Here is a 21,167-nt window from a genome sequence, read left to right as displayed (position 1 = left end):
GCCAACCTCCCTGAGGGGGAAACCGGCCTCACTGAGCTGCTGTTACACACACATGGAAGCTTGCTTCAGATATTTTATCCTATGCCAATAAACATCACCTTTTTATCTTCAGTTAAACTAACAATTATTCTCTTGTTGATCAGACAAAAGTTAGTTTATTGTCAAATAAAGTGCTGTAAAATGGTACAAACCTCAAATAATACATTATTAGGTACACCAGGTGTAAATGGTGAGAAGTCAATACAATCAATAAATAGTTGTTCAGAAAACTCAAACTTCTTTCAGTATATGACATAAATATTCATCAGATATGTGTGTTTTTATACAAACATATGTTTTTGCCTTTTTCTTTACCACTATCGTTTAGTATTTTTTTCACTTATAATTCTCAAATACATTCATATAATACTAGACAGGTCAATCATTTTCATTTTCCTTTTTATAAAACTAAACACGGCCAGTTTTCCCTCAGATATCGTGGTGTACAGATATGGAACTCCAAATCTCACATTATCAAAAGCTCTGCTTCTCTAGAGATTTTTAAAAGAAATTTATCATCTCATTTAATTCACATTTAAAAAATGTCAAGTTTTCTTTGTGTTTTTTTTGTTTGTTTGGTTGTTTTTTTTTTGTGTGTGTTGATGATCTGTAACTATGTAGTCAAACCTTCTTTGTTTTTGTTTATAGTCTTCGTCTTGTTGTTTTTGTTTTTTGATTTTTTGTAATTACTGTTTTACTTCCTAAATTGAGGGGAGGTCCGTTGCATAAGCCTGTTGGCTTTTTGACCTCTCCTGTCACATTTGTTTCACTATTTTGATTGCAAGTGTTAATTTTATTGTGTGCAAACTAATAAAATAAAAATAAATAAAATAGTCAAATAAAAAAGAAAGGTAGCAAAGAAGTCTCACCTGTGAAGTGGAGCTGGAGTGTCCAAGCTTTTTTTTTGCTTTTCTCAGTCCTGGTCAGGTCAGCGTGTGTGTGGTGCACGGCGAGCAGCAGCAGCCGAGCCCGTCCTGATCCTCAACAACCAGTTGATTCTACTGAGAGACGAAGGACGGAGCGCCTCCTCCACACCACCCCGAGGACTAAAGCATCAACAGTGGGGGTTGCCGACTGCATATGTGTGTGTGTGTGTGTGTGTGTGTGTGTGTGTGTGTGTGTGTGTCTCTCAGCAATCTTCATAATCAAATGACGACGGGACACACAAGTGCAAAAGATAAAAGGTGGAGGGAATCGATGCTCCTTTCTGAGAACACATAGTAACATCGAGAGGAGGTGAACTGATTAAGAATATGTATGAAATTATTATAACGAAAGCTCAAAATGTATTGATTGACACATCAATTAGTGTTGTAATGTTGACTTTAAGGTGACCACTGGAAGATTTAGCACCGTGTCTGCATAATTGCATGACCCCATCTCCTCCTCTCATTTAGGTGGCCCAAATAAAATAAAACAACCATGAAAGCATTAATAAAGAAATATGGCAAAAGGTGCAGAAGGATGCAAGAAGAAATACTGAACTTTGCTGTTTGGAGGTTGAATATGTGCAAGGAGTGTTATAACATGGATCTTAGAGCGGAAACACAAATACAAACAAATTAGGTAAAGAAATGCATTAAAATATTTTTAAAAGTTCTGATTTGATTTTTCTTTTAATCCTGTTTGATGTTTGCAATATTTTCATTTGAATTTTCAGATGTTTTAGGGAGGAAAAGCAGGGAGGAAAAATGAGAAAGGCTCAAGAAAAAATAATGATAGGTTTAATCTCAGCATTAACGGCAAAGTCACAGAGTTGCTGCAGGTTTCCCCTTTTTATTTTAAATTTGATTAACTTGTATGGTCACTGCGGTGCTCTGCTGGTTTAGAGATATCACATCACCAGAACTAAATGAACCTTTACAACTAGAGACACACCACATTGAGGTTTATTTGTGCATGTGAGCACTGAGTTGATCATCAGCTGGGACGATGGAGGGCATCCCTCCTGCCACCCTTCACTCAAGTCAAGCATCACCACCCTGAAAGCTGGTCTTTTTATGGAAAGAACACAAACATTTCTTTTCTATCTGCCAAGAGTCTCCACCCCGTCTGTCAACAAACGCCAGCGTTGAACAGAAATCAGCAACCAAGAAGAGGGAGCAAGCTCTCCCCTCATTAATCATGGAGGTTGTGCTTCCACTGCTGGGGGGCGTGTACGCACTGAACAGGAACTGCATCTTAGTCCAGAGGCCTTCGTTCAGGAGTGTCTCTCACACACACATACACACACACACAATGAGATTATGTGCAGCTGCAGGGATGAACTCTGAAAACCAAGCAGAATTCAACCATGAATTCTTGATATGCGGTGCTCAATATTCTCCAGTCATCTTCAAAAATGGCCGGGGATCCATCGTTTTGCTTCAAGTTATCAAATAAAGGTGGAAATAAAGGAAGGGAAAGATGGACAACAGAAGAAAACCGTCAAATATTCAGACGGGTGCATATCTTTTGCAAATCATTTGGGTGAAAAGCTGTCAAAATTAACTGATCATAGCAGATTCTGTTATGGACTTTCAGTTTTTGAATCTTTTAGAATTCTGTTTTGCTTTGAGGGGATGTGGCTGTCTTTTCTTCTTCTTCTTCTTTCAGGGTTTCCCTTCAGAGGTTAGCACAGCAGATCATCCATTTCAATCACGCCTCGTCTGCTCCATCTTCCTCTGTCACACCAACCAACTGCCTTTTAGATTCTTCCACCACATCCAGAAACATCCTCTTTATATTTTCCCCTTTTTTCTCCTGCCTGCAGCCCCATCTCCATCTCCAGCATCCTTTCCACCAATATAGTCTCTCTTTCTCCCATTTGGGCCCCCAAACCATCTCAATGTAGCCTCTCTCCCTTCATATCCAGGATATCCAACCCTGCTGATCCTCGGAGGCGTTTGTTTTCAATACTATACGTCCTTGTCACTCCCGAAAGACAATCTCCACATCCTGCACTGTATTTTTAGTCCCATTTCTAGACATCAATCCTGCCGCTCACAACTTGTTCCGTTATTTCCTTCCATGAGCTGTTCCCAGACCTTCATTGTGTGACTCATCAACTTCGTACTTTGTACTACTCCTACAACTCTGAAGAAGTACAACTGAAAAATGTTGGCTTTAGAGTGAAAAGGTTAGCAATCCAGCAACCCAGATTAAACCATGCAGGTAACAGAAAGTAGACTGTCTTTTTTCAAATCTACTTCCAAACCTTGGACACCTGTGGGAGGACTGTATCAAAACGCTCAGTCCATCGATAAAAACCTCAGTATAAATAGTGACGTCACCATGGGTGCAGATCCCGGGGGGGACGGGGGGGACATGTCCCCCCCAATTTCTGAAAAACATGAATTGTCCCCCCCAATAAAAATACCCTAAATTATTCAAAATTGAACAAATGTATTTTCAGACTTAAAGGTTGAATATGTAGAATATTTATTAAAAATATATTTCTAAAAAAATAATACATCCACGGTGCATTTTGTCAGGGTTTGACATTCCCCCCCTGTGTATATCTGGCCTTGTCATTCCCTTGCTCCTTGTGGTTCCGTACTGTGCTTCCACAGTCCATTTGCTCTAGTTTTTTGATCCCTGTTCCTGTGAGTTTTGATCCCGCTAAGCAGCGAATTGTGCTATATAAATAAATTTGCCTTGTATTGCCTTTGTTTTTTGGTTCTTGCCTTTTTGTTAATAAATCCTTGTTTTTTGAGAACTCCTGCCTCCGGCCTCCCACTCTCTCTCCTGCATAACTGTGTTAAAACATCATCAGTTAGTTTAAACAACTTGTTTAGGGCTCCATATTTCATCCATATATCAATTGATCGTGCATAAAGTAGTCCCATAGGATAAAAGGAAGATGGTGAGAAGAATTTGAGATGAGTAGACACTACATGCCCAAAATCCTTAAAATTATGATTTACAAATATAACAGTTAAGTAAGCAGTGACACACACTGTTGGCTGTTTAGGACATATAAACAAGAAAGGTAAGCACAATAAATGATTCCTGCAGTATTTTTTGGCGAGCCTTTACCAATTTATGGCATGGTATGAGTTGCATATTGGCAAAAAATTTAAAATTAAAATGACGTTGGTGTCCCCCCCAATCCTGACATTGGATCTGCACCCCTGGACGTCACAGCTGAGCAGTTCATGGGCACAATTTACAGCTTTTTTTTTTAATTTTTGCCACAAATAAAAGGAGGAACGAAAGTGGAAGAAAGCAGAGGCGTGAACGTCATCTTCCATTTACCGACAGATACTGAAACTGCCCATTCAGTAAATTAAAGTCATTAATTCTCGGGACACTTACCAAATTCTGGAGGAGTTATAATGTTGGGCCTTTAATAAAGCAGGTTGGTATGGGTTTTCTTGGCCGAGAGGCTGGGAACTTATTTGTCAACATTTTATTTTGACTGCGACTGAGTTTTCCTCCCCTCTGAAGAATTCAAGGCCGATAATTGAAGGTCACTTTTTCCGTCACTGAAGCTGTGCCTGGATCACAGAACTGACTGAGTAAATGTCACACAACTAAGCTTTACAAGGAGAAATTGAATGTTCAGAGACTCTGGAGACCTTTATGTGCGTGTTGCATACTTATTTGTCATTAAATTAAAGCAAAAAAAAAAAGAAGCATTTAACCCAATTCCAGACAATAAACTTCACTATAAAAAAAGCTTTGAAGTGTGGATACTAGAGGTTTTGTTCATCTGGTTCCACACTTGGATGTCTTTGAAATGGAGAAAAAGCTCTGACGTCTGCAGATTGATTCACCTGAAACACTTTAGTCACTTTCTTTACAAAAAACTCTGCTATTCAGACAAAACCGGGTGCTTGGGAACCGATTGTAAACCGAAGAAAAACCTTCTCAAAAGTCAAACATGATGAAGAATTATAAATCTTTTATTGTGCATGGATCCTTTGTAGATATCATGGCTATACAGATACACTTTAGATACACATCTATGATTATACAGTTTCCCATAATGAACATTGTAAAGTGATATGTCTGGTAGTATGTATAGTATAACAAATTTTCATTTTGGAATGTACGGTGTATGAGGTAACTGCAAACATTAAAATTACATAAAAATGGTCTCTATTTTTGTGCATATTTTACTCATTTTTGTAGCATTTTTGTTGTTTTTTTTTCCTCGGCCAAAGGCAGCGATGCCCACGGTGGAGAGGTTTCAAAATGGCACGTTGCAATCGCTATCAAAAATAAGGAGTTTGAATTCTTAAACTGACATAAAGACATTTGTAGAATGTCTGAAGGACCAAATCATGTAATTTACTCAGGACTCCTTGCTCGGTACCTGCATCTCATTTTCAACAGTTGCAAACGCAGTGATCGGCCCAGAACCAAAACAACACTAGACCCTTACAGGCAGATCTAGACCCCAGCCATCGCTTACGAATACTTAACACAGAGAAAAAGGCAAATTTAGATTCACAGGAAGTACGTGATAACACATTTAGTATCCGCCATTTGCGCTCCATGATTTATGACTACTCAAGATTTATCATCTTCTGTGGAGAGTATTAACTTATATTACTTCAATATTATAAAAAAATATACTTCACACATGTATGACCTGACAAAAGAAACCAAAATAAATCTTAATATATAGAACTACTTTTCATTTCTCTCGTGATTACATACGTCGACTAACATCAAAGAATGTTGCAAAAGTAAAACAAATAAAACACATTTTAGTGTTTTCTAACACTAAAAGAAAAAACATCAAAACTTAAGAAATTAGGAAAGAAAAAAAAATTCTCCCAACATGTTTTCCTCTCCAATTAAGGCCTCTGAAACAACTGGTACATCCTTTTCTTTTTTTCCTTTCTTTTTTTTGAATTTTTTTTTTTATTAACCTTTTTGTTGGTTTGATATATTTAGCTGTTTCAGTGACACATTATGTGATACTACAACTTTTAAAACACCCAAAACACAAGTAGGGCTTGCACAATCTCAAAGTGTATTTTATAAAATGCATCACAAGACCAAAACGCAGTCAGTCGAGATTTTCTTCCACTAAGGTGCAAAATCAATTACCAGGGGGAACAAAATCAAACAAAACATACGAGAAAGCATACATTTTTTGTGCTGAACAGCAATATTTCAGAGTAAAGCAGCTGCATGATTGTAAAAACAAGCTACAGTATAACTATATGATAGTAAAAATAATTAGAATTCACTGTTAGTTTGGTTTTTGTTTTCTAACTTTATACTTTTTTTTTTTTTCGTCCTCAAACCTACAGATCTCCGTGTCCTCACTGTACAAAAATATACTAACATTTCTCCAGTCATTTTTGCATCCTTAAACATTCTGAGCATCAAAAAGGTTGGAAAGTGCGAAATGAACGTTCTAAACTGTGAAAACTGTAATTTGTTGTGAAATTTTTCTCTTTTACTTCTCACACTGGTCTCAACTCGCAAACTCCTGCTTGAGGGGGAGTCCCGTCCCTTCATCTGGCCCTGGAGCCCTTCCAGCTGTGTACCGCCGTGGCACAAACTACATACAGTATACACATCTGGCCTCGCTGTGCAAACACTGGCCCATCAGGTCCCATGAGCAGACAGCACATAGGCTAACGACACACCTACACACTATTCTTGGAACACCATCGAAAACAATTTCATACTGGACGCATAAATGGAAATATAAATAATTACTACTTCTATACATATATGCACTACTACCCCCCCCTCCTCCTAACCCTCTCCCCATAATAAACCGTAACCCTATGCTTTCTGAGTTCCTTTTGCACAGGAGGCTAATCGTTATGGACTGGGGACTGAACAATGGACGCCACAAACTTGGGGCAGGGTGAAAAAGGCAGGAGGGTCCGGAAGGTATCACAGGTGCCAAATGAGATGTTACATCCTCAATTTATGACTGCTGTTCAGCTCTCACTCACTAGCACATCTTCCTGCTGCACCCCATTTCAGCTAACGCGATTAACTCTGTTGAAACCGGAAAACAGTTAACAGTACAAAACAAAGAATACGAAACAACAGAGATATAGGTGGGGGGAAGGGAAGAATAAAGCTATAACCCTGCAGCTGGGTGGCGCAAATCGCTCATTTAATGACAAAGTACTGGATGACAAAAGCGATGAGGATGGCGATGACGGCAAAAACCATGAGGAGGAGGAAAGCGCACTGCTCGTCTGTGAGGCTCTGTCTCGTTCGGTTAGACTCCGTGCTGGTCCTAGACCCATCTCTGGCTGCGCTGCTGCTCAGCGCCACGTCGTTCCGCTGAGGAGAGAGCGTCACCGTGGGGCTGTAGGGTCCGCTCAGCTCCGTGGCGTCCTGGCACTGCCTGATGCCGCATACTCTGAAGCGATGGTCGCTGCTGGGCTGCAGGTTCTGAGCGTTGAAGGACGTAGCAGAGCCTTTGTAGATCTGTGGACGGGACGGTAAAGGAGAGGGGTGATAAAGACCTCAATGACTACGTTTACATAGAGTCAAAATTCGGGTTATTGCTAATATTCCGGTTACTGAAACATTTGGAATATTCCGTTTACATTCGTGAGCAAACAGGGTTATCCCTGTAAACATGGTGATTAATCATTCGGGATATCCCGATCAAACCAGCGACGCGTGGAGAACGTGATGACGTAATTAGCGTCATTTCCACTTCTTCTTCCTGTATCGAAATTCAAAACAAATGCTGCTTCGCGCAACTTTTCGCTCACCTTCTTGTAAATCTGGCTATCCCGTTACTTTCTACCGTCTACAAATGCAGAAATGTTAATATCCTTCATTACATTCATAAAGTGATTAGTCTCCTCCTGGTCTTGTGTTTCTCCGTGTTTATAAGAACTTCCTGGACTCAAAAGACCAGGATTCCTTGTGAACAGAGCATGTGCAGAAAACAAATTCCTGTTCTGTTTGATGGGGATATTCCGTTTGGCGTTTACATGACCCAATATTCGGGTTTTAAAAGGAGTAACCCAGGGGTCATATTCAGGTTTTTAAAAACCGGAATATGGTTTTTACATGGCCGTGCAAATTCGGGTTATTGCCAATATTCGGGTTTTAAAAGGGTTATTGATGCTGGAAACACAGTCATTGTTAGCAAGAATGATAGTCTGTTCTGGTTGTTTCAAGAGTGAAACTGAACCAAGATATCATCGTTATAAAACAGATATTTTAAGGAAGGGAAACAAAAATCTGCTCCGGATAAGAGATGATTGCATAAAAGCAGTATTAAATATATATAACTGGATCTCATTCAGAGCAGCCGAGCCACAATGGCCCGGCTGGGGCGCCTGAATAATTCTCCTGTCTTTAACGTGGACCACTGATGCCGACAATGAGGAAGAATCGCCACATGCTTCAATTTCCTGATTCAATTGCCACATATAATCTGGTGACATTAGCATAAAGCTGCAGCGCCATTATTCCATGTTAACATGGCCATGGGGCATTTTGAGAGATGAATGTGTTGGCAGGGCCGAGGCACCTGAGACGCCTCCTTGATCAATGACTTCTGCATCGAAAGCAATTTCAAACCAGCGGCGGCTCAAACTGAACGCTGCAACGCCACAGTGAAAACATTAAGACACTGAATCCATCTGTACCCTCATCTGCATAAAGGTGATGAAAGACGGGTCAGCCGAAGGTAACGCACACACATACCTGCTTGAACTCTGAGTTTCCGGTCATGCACTGTAGGGTGTAGATAACTGGGTCCCCCTTCATGAGCGACAGGGCCTCCCATGTGACGTCGCACGAGTTGTCGTCTAGACGCTCCACTTTAGGGGCTGGAGGAGGGAGATGGGACGACAGCGAGACAAAGACAATTCAACGCAGAGTAACAAATAATATTTGCCAAAAGGGGTCCATTTCTCACCGAGAGGAACATGAATGACAGTGATCCCTTGTTTTTCGCAAACGGGGGTTACGTTCCAAAAACAATCCGTGATAGGTGAAATATGTGAAGTAGTTTAACAATTATTAAACAAGGCTTAAATTGCGTATATCAGCACCGCCCCACCGCGACCCGAGTAATTGGATTTGAACTGGAGAATCGGTGCAGAACATTTTGTCAACATTATGGATTTTAGAGAAAATTTGAAAACTCAAATTTGGCAAGCTGTTTTGCGTACATGTACATATTAAACCGTAACGTTATTGATACACAGGAAGTGAAGAAGCGGGGAGACTGTTTAGCCAATCAGAATCCAGAACACAGTGCACAATGCAAATCCGTGAAGCAGCGAGGCCGTGAGAGGTGAACCGCGTTATAGCGACAGATTACTGTACTGCTGAGTTTTAGAAGAATAGCTCTCGTTAGGAACTACTGACTCAATCTGAAAAGTACTTCATGGTGTTAAAAAGAACACAGTAATTTATGACAGACCTCTTGACTTAAGCATTTGTCTGAATGACCTGCAATGTATCACAAAACATTATTATTATTATAAAAGGAAACTGAAAACCTATTTGTTTCCTCTCTCAGAGGTGTAGTGCCTCATTACTGCTGTTAAGGTGGTTGAGAGGTTATTTTGGGGAAGAATATGTTCACCATTCAGGATGACTAACATCTAAAAATAGAAATATAGAACAACAAAAAAAACTGCTGAAAAAGCTGTTTGAAGATGTGATTCCAGTTTCTTGCTAATTTAAATAGGCTAAATAGCAAAAAAAAAAAGACATCAAAGCTCCGTAAAGCTTAACTGCATATGACCTCTGCCCATTTGCAGAGGCCATGACTCAATCAAACGCTGAATTAGGTAGGTGGCACTTTAAACAAGACTGTGAAAGTGCTTTGCCAATCAAAAAACAATCAAGCTTAATCTTTTACTGCTTTTAGACTTTATGCCAAACACCTATCTTAGACTGTAAAACTCCATGAGGCGACTTTATGGTGGGGAAACGAACAATGCTGAGAAACACTGACAGTCTGGCACATGACTAGCAGATTCACAAAAGCTTACACCCTGATTATTGACTCCGTTTCCAAGAGAAAAAAAAAAGGCTTTAAAGAGGCTGCGAAAGAACAGACACAACCTGACTCATTGACTGACGATTGACGAGTGACTCTGCAGCTGCAGGATTTGACTGAAACGCAGGCCAAGCTCTGGTCAAATGAACTTAAAGGCTGTTCACACCGGCTACCGGCAGAAAGTGTTTGTGTTGAAAATTCGAACTGTTGCACATTAGACAAGTAATGTAAGAGAATGAAAAGAGCAGAGTGGAACACGGGAGAGTTGCTGACCGTACCTTTCAGTGGAGCTGGAGGAGAGCGTGGGGTGGTGAATGTGTAAACATTGGAGAAGGGCCCTTCGCCCGCCTCGTTAAAGGCCTGGATGCGGAACGTGTAAGAGGTAGACTCATTAAGTCTCTGGACTTTGTGTGTGTTGCATGGTCCTTTATACAAGGATATAAATCTGCAATGACAGGAACATGGAAGCAGAGAAAAGGATTTAAAGAGGAACGGGTAACTGTTGGAGAAGAAATCTACCGTAGCTCAACGACTCCCCCCGTAAAAGAATTACACGGAGGCCTGGGCACCGTTCGTTATCTGGTGCATTACTTTAATTGCCATTTGTTCATTTCTCATTTCATTTCCCCCTCTCGCCTGACTAAAGGGCGACTGACCGGCCGCTCTTGTCCTCCATCTGCAGCTGATACTGGAGGGCCTCTGAGGCGGCAGCTTTGGCGGGGCCGTCACCCCACTTGAGCCTGAGGGTCTGGTGGCTGAAGGCGGTGCACTCCAGGCGGGGAGGCTGCGGGGGCAGGGGCTTGGTCTTCAGCTTAAAGGTGTGACTGAAGGGCCCCGTGCCCAGACTGTTCAGGGCTTGGATTCGGATCCTGAGTGAGGAGACGAGGACAAGTAACGACATCAGAGAGCTGAAGAAGACCAATCTTACTCTGTGGAAAACACTGCAGAGACTGTCAAAGAGGGATTAATCACGCTTCATCTCCAGCAGTTGAATTCTGACACTTTACAGATTTGATATCACCATGCAACTCATTTTAAACTCAGTTACTCAGCCTCAATTTCTCAAAAAATCCAATATGCACTGCTTCAGAACAATATGCAGCACCACAGGATCGAAACAACAAAAGGAAGTACAGAAAATGAGACAAGCCAGGACACAAACTGCTTTTTAAGCGGCTGCTAGCCCGGCAGCTGGCGTTAAGGTGAAACTTAGCGATGCAACTGTTTCAACCTGTAAGCTCGAGCTGACATCTGAAAAGTTCAACGCTGTGCGGTGCAAGTGTAATGCGGGCAGCATTTGCCAACCATGTGAGACAGCGGGCGAAGAACCAACCTGTAGCTGGTGTCAGGCTGGAGATGCTGGATGATGTATTTGTTGACGGGGCCGACAACAATGGGCTGTTTCTCCCCAAGGTCGATTAGGTAGGATGTGATCTCAGAGCCGTGATCACACGGAGCATCCCAACTAATACCCAGGCAGGTGGACGGAGAGAAGACGGGCGGTAACCGGGAACCACTGCCCTCCTCGTCCTCATCTTCATCAGCATCTGCCGGCGTCTCGTAGCCGCGCAGCTCAGACTCTTTCAGCACATAAATGCTGCTGACGGTTGCAGGCACAGAGCAAGGCGTCTGGCACAGCACTGCCTCGCTGAAGGGGCCCGCACCAGCCACGTTGGCAGCCTGCAACACAGGACGTCGCACATGTCACGCTTCTGTTTGGCCACAGGGTGGAGCTCAAGAGAATATATAGAACATAGAATGTAATTACATTTTTTTTTAAACTACGCCTACACAAATGTCTATTAAAATAAAACAATCACCCTGCTTTCTGTTGATGTCTTTCAAATCAATAAAAGAATTAAGCCCCAAAGAATGATTCTCCAAAATAAGGAAAAAAAACATTTTTTTTAACAGGATCCATAATAAAACTATTGAAATCATGCCAAAAAAAAACAAAAGTGCATCGCAGTAATGGATATGGTCTTCTAAGAAGCATATCTCTTTCACAGGGTGGAGGAGTCTATGCACATCATCCTACTTGTTAAAACATCATAGTATTAATTCTTTATACGCTGTGAGATACAATAAAAGTTTCTTTAAAATAGTTATGGAGAAACTAAAAAGCAGGTGACTAGAGAATAGATAGAATATAAAATGTAATAATTCAATTTTTTTTTAAACTACGCCTACACAAATGTCGATTGAAATAAAACAATCATCCTGCTTTCTGTTGATGTGGATGTTTTTCAAATCGATTAAAAAAAAAAAGCCCCAAAGAATGATTCTCCAAAATAAGGAAGAAACAAACTTTTTAATACGCTCCGTAATAAAACTATTGAAATTATGCAAAAAAAAACAAAAGAAAAGTGCATAGCAGTGATGGATATTCTTTTCTCCTTCACAGAATAGAGGAGTCTATGCACATCATCCTACTTGCTAAACCATCACAGTATTAATCAGTTTTTAAAGGGTCAGAAATTACAGGATTCTTAATACGCTGTGAGATACGATAACAGTTTCTTTAAAATAATTGTGGAGAAACTAAAACGCAGGTGACAGAGTGTTAGTTCTCACCTGCACCCGACAGAAGTAGTTGGTTGCAGGCTGCAGCCCCTTCATTTCATGGCTGAGAGCTGGTCCGCTGTAGCACACCTGCATGGTGCCTTCTGCTGCTCCCCACTCCAAACGGTACTCCGTCACCGGAGCTCCATTGCAAGACGGTGCCTACAGGTCAGTGACGATGAGTTCAGATTACAGGCAGCAATTTTGTGTAATTTTTCCTATTACGCTCTAAGAATGAAGAAGCCGATCTTACCTCCCAGCTCACAACAACACAGCTGGGGGATTTGCATGTGGTTGAAGGGGTCTTGCACTGCTCAGGGGCTCCAGGGCCCGTTGTAACCTCACAGCGATCCGAAAGGGGACCAAACTACGTGCACAAAGGAAGTATAATTAGGCCTGTGTTGAAAAAAATCGATTTCCCGATTCTAAATCGATTCATATGTCTAAAGATCGATTTTTTTAAATTTTTTTTAATTTTTTTTTTATTTATTTATGTTTCTTTTTTTTTTATCATTACATTACAACTTTTGGTTATTTCTTTGTTTATCCCCAAAAAAGGAATGTTTTGTTGGACACGAGAATAACTGGTGCCATGTTTTTGCCTTTAAATATGTTTAAAGGTATGAAAACATTGAAGTGTTAGGTTATAATTGCATAAATTGTCTATATTTCATTACTTTATATAATGTCTTGGGGTTACATTTGCAAAAAATGCTAAAAACCAAATGCTCCAAAATTAAAAACAAGAATAGACCGAAAATGGAAAAAATAAAACCGATTTCATCCGTCTCTGTTTCCTCCCTGGATCTGTTTGGTAATTCTGCTCCACATGATGTTTCTGAAAGCAGTTCTATCAGCATTCTGGGAGCTGATTGGTCCTTACAGCATCATTAGCTGCCAATACTTGCTGTTGAATCTCAATATAATACTACTAGTAATATTTTGCATAACTACAGTCATATAATTCATGCAACAGCTGAAAAAACTGTTTTAATAACACTAACCCAAATCAATATCTGAATCGAATCGAATCAAATCTTGATAATCGATTCTGAATCTTAAGAATCGGAATCGAATCTTGACATTTGAATCGATCCCCAGCCCTAAGTATAATCATAATAAAAAAGAATAATTTACCAGCCGATATTAAAATAGATTTATGACGAGAGTAAGCCATCCTCCAGTCACTGACAGATGGGTTTTAACAGTTTTTCTCACCCCAGCCTTGTTTGCTGCCTTGAGCCGGAAGCTGTAGGTTTTGCCAGGCATTAACCCTCCCACAGAGCAGTCCAGCTCTGGACCCTGATAAACCTCTCGGCTCTCCTCAGACTGTGGCCCACTCATTTCTACGCTGTAGCAGGTCACTGAGCTTCCTCCATCTATCTGAGGGGCGCCTGAGAAGATTTCACACAACAGGTTATAAATCCATGCACCATTTTCCCATAAAGAACAATACCATGCGCATGTACAAGGATAAAAACGCACACAAAGTTGAAAGCACTGCCTTAGTAAAACTCACTAAAACACATTAGATTAATACATGCATCAAGTGAGCTAGAGACACATCCCACACAGATCTAAATTTCAGAAGAATGACTCACCCCAGCGCAGTTGCACCTCCCTGGATTTGGGCTTGCCCACCAGTCGAGGGGGCTGGCAGGACCCTGGGGGCACCGCGGGAGTCTGGACCTGCAGGGTCTCTGACAGCTTGCAAGGGAATACAACACACTAATTAAGACCCGCAGAAAAATAACAAATTGACAATCTCACACCATCCTCTCCCTCCTCCGCCCTAACAAAAGACAGTGGATGCAATTGTCATTTTCAGCAGCTTATCAGGCTGATTCAGGCTACAACAGACCGGAGAGGAGACAAAAGTGAAAGTATTGTTTAAAAAAGCTACACGGGCATGAGGAGAAATGTGCCGTTTTCCCTGGATAAAGTTAGATTAGTTTGCAGGCAAAAAATAGACTCAACTTTCGTGACAAAGCAAAAACGTGAGCTGGATGTCACATTGTGCCACAGTAAAAAGCACAAACAAGCAACAATGAGTCATGCGTCTCCTTTCCAGCTCCATCGCGGAAAAAATAAATAAATGCATGAGCAAACAACTGACAGAAATTAATCAAGAGCATCTGTGAATTGAACTAATTAAGAAAAATATCCTCTGACACATGCATTGAGGGTTAATCAACTCGCAGGCTTTTCGTGTACTTTCACACCAGGAAGCAAAATCTGATCTCCAACCACAGGAGACTGGCTAAATGACAATATCTTATCAAAACTGGCCATAAATAAAAAGAATATCTGGAAGTGTTTGAGTTAAAAAAAAAGATTGTAATAAACATTGGCTGCCTGTACTAACAGATGCAGTTTAAGTAATATCTAAGAAACATATAAATAATAATAAAATAAGGAGGAAAGTAGAACAGATAAATACAATAGGATTTAGAAAGCTGCAGTAGAAAATAGGCCACTAACTTTGACGGTAAAGGTTAAGGTAATCAAGTCTGAATTACAGTTTAATATGAATAACTATCTTGCCATTTATATGCAAATGTGTGAATGTTTCCCCCGACAATGCAACTCAATTGTAAGTAATCAAACTCTCTGAATTCGTGAGCGGAAGCACAAAGCTGTGCAGATGTGCCTTATGACTCACCGGGCTCTGCCCCCCCTCGCTTATACAGTAAACGCGTGTTTGGTAGGAGCAGCCGGGCTTCAAACCGTCACACACATGTTCCGACGCTGGCCCCGAGTACACCAGCCCCCATGACGAGCCTGAAAACAGAAACAGAGCAAACCACAGTGAACCCACCGTCAATATCCCAAACAGATAGTCTCAGCAGCTTTGCTCCAAGTTGAGGTAACTCACCGCTTAAGCCCTCCGACAGCTCCACAACATACTTTGTGACTTCTGCTCCACCATTATCTTTAGGGCACTCTGGTATAGCAAGACGAGCAATAGGTCAGCATCATTATCTAAAACATTCTGCTGCTTTCAGTTATCCTCAAGTAAGTTTTTTAGGAATATGTTTTAAATGTATTCTCAAGCAGAACAACACACAATGACCGACACAATGTCAGTTCTTGATGGGTTAATATGTGATTTTTTTCACATTTCCAAAAACACAAATGTAAGGTAAACACAATCCGACAACAATATATTTGTCCTGGACCTCTTTTTGCATCAGAAATCATTTTGACACGATTTCCAGTTTGAAAAATGAGGGTATGAACAGAAATGCACACCCCTGAGGGATGCGTTTTGCTACAACGGTGTATGAAAGATTCTTGCAGATGTCTAAATACGGGAGAGAATTGTCCATCATATGTTGTATAGACTTCCTTGGATGCCATCAGTCTCATCTAGTGTCAGGGAGAAGAGCTCCGTGAGAAAAGCAGATCAGTAAACTGATTTGCCAGGATGTCAACTATACGGAAGACTGATGGGCTTTAAGAAGGGGAACTTGGAAGAACGCTCACCCCAGGCCATTTTGAAGCTGTTGGGCAGCACTCTTCCCTTGATGACAGGCCTGCAGGGACTGCTGGGGATGTCTGGCTTTGTGATGAACTCAACCACCTGACTGGGATTACTCTTTCCTTCCGAGTTGTATGCTACCACCTGGTGAAAGTGCACAAACAGAGCCAGTGGTCAGTCGCAATTCATGTCAACACAATCCGCCTAAGCGGTCAGTGATGGTAAACGTAGAATGGCCATTAGACAGCCGGACAGAAACTATTAATTAAACTCAGAGATGCAACACCTGGATAAATAAAATAAATAAAGACAAAACAATAGAAGAATAAGATAGAAAGAGAAAACAGCAATTTGGAACAATTAAGTCAACATCTTAAAACTGTGTTGTGAATGAATGAATGAATGAATGAATGTTTTATTTCGAACATAAAATGAAAGTAAAAATAATAATAAAAAGATAAACATTAATAAAAAGATAAATATTTACATCTTCATATTAACATATGTTCGAAAAAAAGGAGTAGGAAGAAGTGTACACTTTTTCCTAGTTCCTACCCCTTTATAACTCTATGGATTTACATTATTGCTATTATTATATCTACACAATATCATATAAATAAATACTCCGTAAACATGCCTATTATTACATAATTATCCATATAAGTATATAGACAATATAAATATTACATAAATATTATATTAATATCTAGAAAATACAACTATTATATACATCTATATAAATATACACTATATAAACTACATAAATATCCCTATAAATATATATGTGCTACATACCCAATAAATATATAACATATATTACATAATTTTAACTATCCCTCTCAACAGATAATATATACTACATAAATATCTGAACATATCTTAAGCAAGTATAATATACCTTTTTCCCTATTTTATTTGTTTTTCACACTGTTTATAAATAATTTTTTGTATTTCTTTTTAAACAGATTTATGTTATTACTTTGTTTCATTTCCTGCTCCAAACTGTTCCACGGAGTCACTCCACAGATATGCACATGCTTTTCATTGTTGTTCGTACTTTATGTTTTCTAAAATGTAGTTCTCCCCTTAGATTATAGGCCCTTTCTCTCTCTGTGAACATTCCTCTGATATTTTTTGGTAGTAGATTATTCCTTGCTTTGAACATTTGCGCTGTTTTGTATTCAACCAGATCCATAAATTGTTAAAAAGCTTTAAAAAAAAAAATGGAAATAAAAAAGATAAAATGTAACTTTAACATGAGCAGGTCAGCCTGCTGGAAATCAAAATGCAGATAAAACTGTTGTGGCAAAGGGAGTTAAAAGCCAAAGAGAATAAACACGCTTTAAGAGAGGATTTGAAAACAGGAAGTGAGTCATAGTCTGTCTGATGTACAAAGGCAGCTCATTCCAAAGTTTTGGTGCGATGACTGAAAATCACCTCTCTTCTCCCTCTTTGTCTTTGGAACAACAAGCAGCGACTGATCTGCCAACCTGGGTGCGCACGATGGAGCGTATGGCACATTCAGATGCACATTCAGTTAGTCTGGAGCCAGAATTACTTCAAACAAACACCAAATGCTACCGAGCATCAATAGAACTGTTCAGGCACCACAAGAACTGCATTTCTGACATGAGCCAGTACAGCTTTAGTTGGATTTTCATTTCAGTGAGAAACATCTACAATAATATAAAAGTCTCTGTCAGCCTGCTGAGTGCAACTCATCCATATACAGAACAAAGGAGGAGAGCGCAGCACTCCGCCTTCCCTCACTCTGTACAGCAGGGTAATTGGGATGACGCCATCATAGAAACATAACGGTAGTGCGTTTGGTCCATAAAGTACTTTTCTATCAGTATCATGTTTAGGAGGGAGATGGCACAGATTCATGAGTACAGCTCACCATTTCTTTTAACCATTCTATACAATCATTTGCTTTCATGTTGTGGAGGACCAAGGCAGTTAAAAGGAAAAAGAGCAGCTGCAGGAAAATAACGGCTATTATGAAAGAAACCACAGCAAATACCTGTGACGCAGCTGCCAGTTTCAGTTGAAAATGGTCCTACTGCCAATAAAATGCTGCAGCGATACTGAATGATGACTTTGTAAAAAGTAATTACAAAAATAAAAACAAAACAACTGCCGAAATAATATTTTAGCAATTCTAGATGTATTTTCATCCAGTGTCAATAACTGTTTCATGACTTTTTTTCTCCCATCTGTACAAAGTGTTCGAACCCAACCGCAGCGGCTGCGACTGAAGACATAAATCTTCAAAATGTGTTTTTTATAATAAATAAAACGCCTACACCACATGGGCGCTGTAGTTTTTACAGTTACTAAAATAGGATTGAATTGTGTGTCTGTTTTCATAATTAAAAATTGCAGCCGCAGTTACTCACTTCCTGTCAATTAGTCACGGCGTAAAGCAGCAGCAGGGTGGGATGTAGAACTGCGACAAAATAAAGTGGAAGTGTTCATTGCAACAAAAAAAACCATGTGCACTTCTTGACAAATTTCACAGGTTTTTTTAACAAGCAATGACACTTCACACAGGTGAACTGAACTCCACTGAAGAGTGTTTCGCATGTCAAATTGAAAATGACCAAAATATTTATAAAGGCCTTCAATTTCTAGTGTTGCAGAGTTGATTTTTGTTCACAAAAACCTAGAGAATAAATATACTTGATAAATCTTTCATATTTGTTCTTTATGACAGAGATCTGATCTTGCAGTACAAACTGTACAGAGTGAGGAAGAAACACAGAAAAACAGCATTCTGTCTCAATACTCTGCGGCATAACTGCCAGGCAGAGGGCTACGTATCGGTCAAACGCTTTGCTCAACTATCCCCTCACTGGGGCTCTACATGTGATCAACACTGGCGTCCTGCTGACGCCGTCAGTTGCCCACTGCTCTGCTGGCAGAATCCTGTACGCAGATGAGTCATAGGGCCAACGTGCGCCTCGGCACCCCTCCCTGTCTGAGGTCTGCCCCCTCCACACGGAGACACTCCACTTCTTAAATTAAACCTGCAGATAACCAGCTCTGAATGAACGCCTCAAAGAACTCGCTTACCCTAAACTTGTACTTGGTGCTCCTGTGGAGGTCCCTCACGGTGCAGGAGAGCTCCTCGCCGTCATGCCTTGGCTGGAAGCCGTATCCCTGGGACGAAGACAAACGAGGGAGAACGAAAACAGATCAGATGAGCCAAAACACACAAGTGTCGTTGAGCAAAAGTGTCACATAAAAGAGTGTGTGTTGAATAAGGTTTTTCTTTTCTTTTCTGTAATAAAAGAATTCCTCAAGTCACTATTGAACCAAACTAGGATCCTTAATCAATAATGCATCTACTGTCTGTTATTAAGACCGTATATTTTTAAGTTTCCTTTACTAATTGTGTAAAATCCTAACAAAGAAATGAAGCCAATAAATAAAATCCAAACAAAACAACATGATATTGAACAGACACACATACCAAACCCTCCTCTTCCATCTCCAGAATATAGTAGATGTCGTCTTCTTTTGGAGAGCTGCTGGGCCTCTGCCACTTCAGACACAGCCAGGTCACTCCTGCCATCTCCAGCTCTGGAGGGAAGGGTGGCAACGGCACACTGCATGAGGTGAACAGGTCCACCACTTCACTGAACTCGCTGGGGAGGGCAAAGAGAGAGACAGAACATGGGAAAGAATGGGAGGCAGAGACAGAGTGAGAGACGCAACACGCGCACATACAGATGGAGACAGCGAATGGAAGAAACAGTAACATCCAAACGGACGAGGATGATGGCGCCACACTGTTGATATGCCCACCTTACACCCATGTCGTTTTTTGCTGCAAGGCGGAAGGAGTATCTTGAAGCCGGGGTCAGCTTGGTCACTCTGTACTGCTTCTGAGGTCCATAGTAGCACTGCTCAAAAATACCTGTGCCCTTCCCCTGAAGATAACATGTTTGGTTAAAGAACGAGCAGGAAGGAATCCCCTTCAGAAATGTATCACAAAACACAGTTTAAAAGAGAAATCTAATTTTACCTCGTCCCACTGAAGAATGTAGTTCTGAATTTTGGAGCCATTGTCACATGGAGCCTGTTGATGAATCAGTTATCAATATTTATGATACTAACACCGCATTAGGCTGATACATCAACGACTGACATGATTGAGAAGTTCTAGTTTCTGACAACTTGACCTAGAAAGGTAAAAAATAAGTCAGACAGGAGTTCTTGGTGTGTCATCCGGTTCTAAGCAGAGGATAATCCCGTTACCCGTAGCAGATGCAGATGGATCAAAACTGTTCAATATTCAGGGGGGTTATCACAGATATTCACCAAGACTGGAAGAAGATCTTGCATCCAATCTCAAAGACATTGATGCAAAAATCTGCTCACATGTGTAAGACTTTATCTTTTTTAACTGCACAGATACTATTATTATATCCACATGCAGATTTTTCTTAGTATAAACACTCAATAAGGCCATGATGCAATTACTCTGGATATGTATAACATTGGTCTTTCCTAAATTCTTTCCAGATATGTATATCATACTGATCTAATGAGTATGTACATAATCAGTGATAACCGTCCCACACTAGCTGTGACTCATTTTTGGTACACCCCAAATGTACTTTCCAGAACCTTGTCATGAACCTTTTTGTACTTATCATATCAAGTGAAACTAATGTTTCACTACTAATATCAAAAAGGTCAGCGGACACAAACCAATAACCTTACAAATAATCCAAATTCATTTGGTCATAGTTATCTTACATTCTTGAAGTTTTTCATTTAAACTCTAAACAATGAAATAGTATTTAGATATTTAATGACTCGGTCACAAAGAAGAAACATTTTTTGATATTCATGTTATGCTGCTTATGTAGTAAAGATCTAACAACAGCTGTATAACCCACATTTATCATGTGAAGGGGTAGTGGGGAGGTTCATTTATAAAGATTTTTCAGATTAGGGCCATTACCATCTCTCTCTTTTCATTTTCTGTTAAAGCAAGATATATCAATAGTAGTGCAGTTGTGTTTCTATTTGGAACTAAAGCCCTGATATTAATGTTAAGAGACAGACCCTGAAATATGCTCACTTGAATTTAATTGCCTTGAAGTAAACAACCGGTGGAAATAATGATAC

General features: G+C 40.2%; 1 protein-coding gene across 5 annotated transcripts in view; it reads right to left on the bottom strand.

The window, feature by feature from the left end:
* Positions 1-4,904: 4,904 nt before the first annotated feature.
* The window catches only part of fndc3a (fibronectin type III domain containing 3A), a 42,652-nt gene continuing 26,389 nt past the window's right edge, over positions 4,905-21,167 (bottom strand). For all 5 annotated transcript variants that reach the window (XM_061719756.1, XM_061719757.1, XM_061719753.1 and 2 more), the window contains 16 exons: positions 20,056-20,109; positions 19,836-19,960; positions 19,501-19,675; positions 19,101-19,187; positions 16,031-16,169; positions 15,420-15,488; positions 15,207-15,325; positions 14,146-14,251; positions 13,763-13,938; positions 12,798-12,911; positions 12,557-12,706; positions 11,316-11,662; positions 10,639-10,851; positions 10,261-10,427; positions 8,674-8,798; positions 4,905-7,434 (listed from right to left, as the gene is read on the bottom strand). In XM_061719756.1, coding sequence (XP_061575740.1) covers positions 7,111-7,434; positions 8,674-8,798; positions 10,261-10,427; positions 10,639-10,851; positions 11,316-11,662; positions 12,557-12,706; positions 12,798-12,911; positions 13,763-13,938; positions 14,146-14,251; positions 15,207-15,325; positions 15,420-15,488; positions 16,031-16,169; positions 19,101-19,187; positions 19,501-19,675; positions 19,836-19,960; positions 20,056-20,109 — 2,490 coding nt within the window. In that variant the 3' untranslated portion in view covers positions 4,905-7,110. The remainder of the gene's footprint in view (positions 7,435-8,673; positions 8,799-10,260; positions 10,428-10,638; positions 10,852-11,315; positions 11,663-12,556; positions 12,707-12,797; positions 12,912-13,762; positions 13,939-14,145; positions 14,252-15,206; positions 15,326-15,419; positions 15,489-16,030; positions 16,170-19,100; positions 19,188-19,500; positions 19,676-19,835; positions 19,961-20,055; positions 20,110-21,167) is intronic.

Source organism: Cololabis saira, chromosome 4, assembly GCF_033807715.1.
Source record: "Cololabis saira isolate AMF1-May2022 chromosome 4, fColSai1.1, whole genome shotgun sequence".
Classification (NCBI taxonomy): Eukaryota; Metazoa; Chordata; class Actinopteri; order Beloniformes; family Belonidae; genus Cololabis; species Cololabis saira.
The sequence above is the reverse complement of the archived record's forward strand: the minus strand, read 5'-3'. Positions and strand labels throughout refer to the sequence as shown.